This window comes from Odontesthes bonariensis, chromosome 15, assembly GCF_027942865.1.
Source record: "Odontesthes bonariensis isolate fOdoBon6 chromosome 15, fOdoBon6.hap1, whole genome shotgun sequence".
NCBI classification, from domain to species: domain Eukaryota; kingdom Metazoa; phylum Chordata; class Actinopteri; order Atheriniformes; family Atherinopsidae; genus Odontesthes; species Odontesthes bonariensis.
The window spans coordinates 19726040-19733054 of NC_134520.1; the positions used below are offsets into that span (position 1 = coordinate 19726040).

General features: G+C 41.8%; 1 protein-coding gene across 1 annotated transcript; it reads left to right on the top strand.

The window, feature by feature from the left end:
• The first annotated feature begins 298 nt into the window (after positions 1–298).
• On the top strand, positions 299–6139 carry dmap1 (DNA methyltransferase 1 associated protein 1). Its single transcript, XM_075485398.1, has 10 exons — positions 299–768; positions 1011–1102; positions 1363–1558; positions 1750–1908; positions 2021–2188; positions 2376–2561; positions 2933–3004; positions 3616–3688; positions 4203–4555; positions 5403–6139. Exons 1-10 carry the CDS (start codon positions 673–675, stop codon positions 5460–5462), a joined length of 1455 nt encoding a protein of 484 aa, XP_075341513.1. The 5' UTR covers positions 299–672; the 3' UTR covers positions 5463–6139.
• The last annotated feature ends 876 nt before the right edge of the window (positions 6140–7015 follow it).

Here is a 7015-nt window from a genome sequence, read left to right on the forward strand (position 1 = left end):
TTTCAAAATGTAACTAAAAGTACAGGAACGCAACACTAAACTACACACGTCTATGTTTGACTAAAACATATAAGTGCCTATAAATGCGTTTAATTTGCTTCTTGGAAACATTGTTGTATTGTTTATTCTCCTGCTGTGAGACGTTGTATTTCATTTTACTTTGTTCAGGTACGTTGAATAACCATTTTAATCCTGCTTCGGCTTCAGCTGTGTCTTCACTGACATGTTCAGCTATTCACGTAAAGATAATTTCTGCAGTACCCGCCCCACCTCAAGGCGGCGACTGTTACTCCTTGAGTGAATGTTGCCACAACGACATGAGCTAAGGACGGAAGTAGTGTTGATTTTTAGCTAACTAGCTGGGCTACCTTAGCCTTAACAATAGCTCGTAAATATTCTTCGTAACTGTGGTGTATATCTTATAGCGATTGTAGAATTTTTTCGTGACAGTGTTACAGTAAAACAAACTTTAAGTGTCGTTTGCCGGCTGTGGTTATTTTGAGCAAGAGTAGTTTGACAAATGATACGGTAGCGTTAGCCTTTAGCTGGGTTCGTTATCGTTGAGCAGTAACGTGCACAGAATGAATGAGCGCGCGTGAATGAATGCGTTCTATTTCCATTTGACAGGTTGTGGAAATCGTTAAAAAGCAGCACAATAAACAGCGTTGAACAATGACCACTGGTGCTGATGTCCGGGATATTCTTGAGTTGGGCGGAGGGGAAAATGACGGTCCCATCAGCAAGAAAGACCTCATCAACTCAGATAAGGTGAGACAGAATAAATAATCATATCCACATCTGTGGCACAACCTAATTTTGGAGTGTATAAAATAAGTCAAACTGGTGTTTTCTGATTGGGACGGAATGCTCTTAAGTAAAGCGTTCCCGGGACGACAAACTGATACGCTGAATGTTGTTATTTTGTGCTTCACAATATGATTAAAGCCTTTCTTTTGATTGAGAAAAAAAAAACAAAAAAAAAAAACATGTTCTCCATCACTTTTCCGTAGAAAAAATCAAAGAAGACAACAGAGACGCTGACCTTCAAGAGACCAGAAGGAATGCACAGAGAAGTCTATGCTCTGCTTTATTCAGACAAGAAGTATGTTTCCAATATTTAAATCAGTATCAGCTTTAAATTGCTCAAGTTATATGCCTAACTTTTCATACATCCACTCATCCATACTTCAATCCATAAGACAGTTTGGTTTTGTGTGAAATTGATGAACACCCAAGTTTTTGGAAATACTTCATGTTAATCATATCAGAGATCAGGGTAATATCAAAGAGTTGAAACATTTTCGTGTTACAAATAAAGTAACATTACGATGACAAAGTCTTGTTGTTGCTGTTTTTCTGTAGAGATGCACCCCCCCTGCTGCCTAGTGATACTACTCAAGGTTATAGGACTGTCAAAGCCAAGCTTGGCTGTAAAAAAGTTCGTCCCTGGAAGTGGATGCCCTTCACAAATCCAGCTCGCAGGGATGGCGCCATATTCCACCACTGGAGACGTGTGGCAGAGGAGGGCAAGGATTACCCTTTTGCTCGCTTCAACAAGGTACAGTAGATTTGACCACTGTCCTATTCAGTCACGCAGTGCAAACACAGAAGGCATGTTTTTACTGCAGCCCTATTTTTTTTTTTCTTCTGTCCTTTTCAAACATTCTCACCTGTCTTCTTTTCATTTATCCATCCTGTTTCACTCAAAGTCACAATGTCACTTTTTCTGTTTCCCGTCTGCCTTTGTAGACAGTGCAGGTACCAGTGTACTCAGAGCAGGAGTATCAGATGTATCTCCATGATGACGGCTGGACTAAAGCAGAGACCGACCACCTGTTTGACCTGTGCAAGCGTTTTGACTTGCGCTTCGTAGTTGTCCACGACCGTTATGACTACCAGCAATACAGAGTAATGGCTCCTTCATTCACCGACGCACTTTTGTTCCCTTTCACAGAAAAAGAAAAAAATGCCATTGTAAGCACATATTGAAAGTAGTTTAACTCCATTTGTGTTTTTTCAGAAACGCTCTGTGGAGGACCTGAAAGAAAGATACTACAGTATTTGTGGTAAGCTGACCAAGGTCCGTGCAGCAACTGGGACTGAGCCCAAGATCTACATCTTTGACGCTGCGCATGAGCGGCGTCGTAAAGAACAGCTGGAGAAGCTCTTCAATCGCACGCCTGAACAAGTTAGTAACTTTATGATATGATTTGTGTTGTAATACATGTCTTTAACCAAATTATGGCCAAAGCCAGAAGAAACTTACTGAGCAGGACACAGTTAAGCTATTTTTAATGTTGACCGTAATGCCAGCCCTCTAAATGTTTACCAAGCCTCTAAATATTCCGTTTGCACCTCTCTTGTTTTTCCTGCAGGTGGCAGAAGAGGAGTATCTTATTCAGGAGCTACGGAAGATTGAGAATAGGAAGAAAGAGCGTGAGAAAAAAGCCCAGGATCTGCAGAAACTGATTAAAGCAGCTGACACGACAACAGAGTTGAGGCGCGCTGAAAAGAGAGTATCCAAGAAGAAGCTCCCACAGAAAAGAGAAACTGAAAAACCGGTAAGATTTTCTAGCACATAAAGGGACTTAAAGTTGAACACAAGCTGAACCATTATTACCTGAGGGGGGAATATTAGATTAAAGCATCATTACAGAGAGAGAAAAAAAATCCAGTACAATCTGTAATCTTTAGACTTATGCATGTTCCACAAAATACCACATGAAAATTATTTAAATTAAGCTCTGTCTCAGTAGGATTTATTCATCATTTTATCATCTTTTGTGTCTTTCAAATCACCTGAAAGTGCTCTTTTTTTCTCAGTTTCTCAGTCAATGTATAAAAATTTGATCAAAAGCAAAATTTATCCCAAAATAGTAATTCAATGTTTTGCATGTCGGGTCTGTCGAAACGCTAATTTCTTCTTTTTCAGGCCGTTCCAGAGACGGCTGGCATCAAGTTTCCTGACTTCAAATCAGCGGGCGTCACACTGCGCAGTCAGAGGGTGAGTGGAGCTTGTTCCGACAGAGGCGTTACGACTGCAAAACGAATAAACAGTGTCAACTTTAAACCTCACTGCTCTGAAATAAAGAGCGAACCTCCCACTACACGCGTCAGGAATAATCTTGCGGGTTTTCTTTTGAAAGCAATTTTTCTGTGCGTTAGGCTTAATGTTTTTTTTTTTTTTTTTTTTTTTTTTCAAGATCAGTTTAGTTCTGTTTGAGCCACTGTTAACATCAGAGGATGTATATGTATGAGTAACCACAGATTTAGGCTTGAGGTAGCTATCTCTTACTATCACTGCAATGATTAATTCTGTTACTGACCAGCTAATGTCTCTACAACCAGCAAGAGGACTCTTATTCATCTTTAAGACTGATGAGGAGCTGCTGCTCTCTATGGAATGTGTATTAGCAGAGCTAAAGAAGTGGAGAGCACCTCTAGCTAATCACTCAGACAGAGTTCAGTGGATGAAGACATTTTGATCTGGCTCGCTGAAGTGCATTTCATACGAATTAACAGCCCTGAGGTGGAGCTGTTTATTCTAATATTGCCAGTACCTTAAATCACAACCCCGTGTGAGTGTGCGTCTCTCTGCGCTTGTGTGTTATTCAGATGAAACTGCCAAGCTCGGTTGGCCAGAAAAAGATCAAGGCCATTGAGCAGATCCTGGTGGAGCAAGGAGTGGGTGAGTATGAATAAACATGAGCAATTTGCCAAGATTTCACAGTTCTACACTTTCAGCATTTTTTTTTTTCGCATAGCAGGGAAAGCGAGAACTGAGGGATAGTAAGACACAACAGGTGAAAGTGTGGCTTAACACACCGAATGTCTTTTCTTTATCAACATCACCTGAATGTAGTGACTGCGTGCAGTGTCTCAGGTTTTCTGTTTTAGTTGTCAGTGATTCAGTATTCGATAAGATGATAAACTCAGTGGGATATGGCTTGTCGATTACATCTAACACACACTAATATTATTTGCAGAAGAACGCGGACTCATCAATTGTTGTGAATCACATTTTGATATATCATACAGCACATCGGATACTGAATCAGGCACATTGCCTGAAAGTTTATGACAGTTGCATGCAGTTCTTGTCTCGTTCTTACCTCAATTTGTCGTCACAGTTGTAAACCAAAATTAAAGTGTGTCAACCAAATTTTGTTCCTATTTTCCTTTGTGTCTGTCTTTTGATCTAGATCTTAACCCCATGCCCACAGAGGAAATTGTACAGATGTTCAATGAACTGCGCAGCGACCTGGTGCTGTTGTATGAACTGAAGCAGGCCCACAGCAATTGTGAGTACGAGCAACAGATGCTGCGTCATCGCTATGAGGCTTTGCTCAAGGCCGGCGGTGCAGCCGGATGCGGGGGAATCATGGGGACAGGACCAGCCACTCTAACGCAGAGCATGGAGCTCCCCACCATAAACACTAGCACATCATCCACCCCAGGAGCTGAAGCTCAGTCCTGGCTCAATACAGATGATATCAAGGTGGAAGCCAAGGAGCAGATCATTGATGTTGTTGGAGCACCGCTTACCCCCAACTCTGTAAGTCTTCACTGCTAAGAACCAGACTTGGAGACTGTTTTCTAAATGCCCCAGTTATGACATCTCTATCCGACGGTCACTTAGAATAACTGGAAAACGTACTCGTGGAAAGTTAATGAAACACTGTTTTGCAAAAGTATTGTAGCTCTGAGGACTTTTCAAGCACACAAATGATGATGTTGAATCCTGATGATGCACTGGTAGAGATTTAGTGCGTGTAGACAGCCGCAGCTACAGCGGGTTACAGTACTTGTATTCCTACCATCAAATTGTCATTCAGCAACCTTATAGGGTGCGAGGGCCGTCGGGGATCCAGGCCTCGTCAGCGCACCGGTCTCCCCCTCAGATCTTTTTGTGCTTCTGTGTGGATTTTGTCGGCTTTAGTACAAAAGTACAGTTTTTTTTTTTTATTTATTTTTTTTTTATGCTGGTTGATTATTATCCAGCAGCAAGTGGCTCCAGATTTACAAATTTGAGATTATGAATGCCTTCATACACCCTGGGCATAAAGTGGCAATTGGCAATGACAAGCATGGCAGTGAATTGATGATTTTAAATTGGTAAAAAAGTAGGAGACAAATTCAGAAAAACAACAGAAAGCGCCTCACCTTGTCATTAATGTAGCCTGATGCAATATTTGAGTAAAGCTGTTCCCACGTTTAAAAGAGCATCTCGGGCATCGATCGAGCTAAACGTGGTCAGTCCTTCGTTCCTTATATTCACTTTTTATAGCTAGTTTGTCCAACAGTTTAGGCGGCATGATCTATTATGACTGAAGAAATAGAAGAGGAGGTGCACCCTGCCACACTCACACTTGACTATCTTATTATTGTCCTTATTATTGCAGCGCAAACGGAGAGAATCGGCCTCTAGCTCATCTTCAGTGAAAAAGGTGAAGAAGCCTTGATGAGAGCAGCAGCTGGTACACACTGGAGGACAAAAGACTGTTTTACTTATTCTGGTGACAGTGGAGTGTTTTGGCTGGACAAGACAGACACTACGGTGGCGGACACCATATTACTGTCTGTTTACGCAGAAGCACCACCACACACACGCACACACACAAAACTTCTCACCTACTAACGAGAACCTCTCCCAACCCTCCCCATCTGGCTGTGACAAAGGCAGCGACTGAGTGACATTTCATTCCATTACTGCTCGTCTCCCTGCCTCCACCACTGGTTGGCCTTAGATGAGGCAAGAGCAACTGTAAATTGCCAGGCTGAGCTAATCGGGACATGGTGAAGAAGGTGGGAATGACTGGGTAATTGAAATGAATTGGAATGAAAGAACGGAATGAGGGAGTGGGAGGACCTGGACCTGCGATGCTCATTTGAGCCATCTGAGTGTTTTTCGTAGCCTAATCATACAATAGTGTTTACTGGAAATGTGTTTTCGTGTTAGCCTGCAATACTGGCTCCCTCTTGACCCCGGAGTGCATTTCGTTCTCTGATGGAGTCCTCCTTCCATCTGGTTCCCATTCTTTAACGTTGGACAGAATCGGCTGATTTTATGTTATTTCTCCTCAGGCGACCTTGAAGATGCTTCAGCCACTGATTCAATAAATATTTTTTTTTTGTCTTACTTGCCCATTCTGCACGTTTTTGTCAGTCATTTTCACCTTTTCAGACGGCCGTGACTTGTGGGTAACTGGTGTTGAATACACATTTGTTGGGGAAATCGTAGGATCGTGACATTCTTACCTTACCTGTCATCGATGTTAAGTGACAACTAATGACTCCATTAATATGATAATTAAACACGGCCAATGAAACTTCATTAGGTTTCCCCTTCATAATATTGCTAATTGCGTGTCAATTATGTCATTTAGCCCACTTAGACATTAATTTCTATGCAAATTTTGAATATGTTTGCAAGCGAGCACTTTGATTTTGGGCATCCTAGATGTGTGTGTGTGTCTATACACTTTTAAGAAGTACTACAGTTTGCACACGACAATTAAAATAATCCACATATGGACAAGAAAGACTTGCTAGGTAAATTTAGAGGAAAGCTGTGATGCCTTTTCTTTCTAATCCAATGAAAGACCAAAAGTTAGGCAGGAGCATGTAAGTGCTGACAATGCCGGGCCAAACTCCCTTTATTCCGAATAGCTGCAGTGAGTAAAATATGACCTGATTTCCAAAAGATTTGAGGAAGATTACAGCTTTTACCAGGGGAGAAGAAGTCTTAAGAATACATGGTCACTACTCCCATGGCACTTTTCTTCCATTTTGCAGAGGTAGGGTGTCCCTTTCATTGATAAAGGAGTTCTGTTCATCTAACCCTTCAACTGCAGCATTTGGGGACTATTTGGCTTGTTAAAGGTGCTGCAGCAGCGCGTGTCAATTGATGAAGTCATCACAGTAGACGCTGTGTAGAAAACCCCCTGATTGCCCCCAATAACAACAACACGGGCATCTCTGAACTAACAGTGCAATAGTACGCGTTCATTCATTC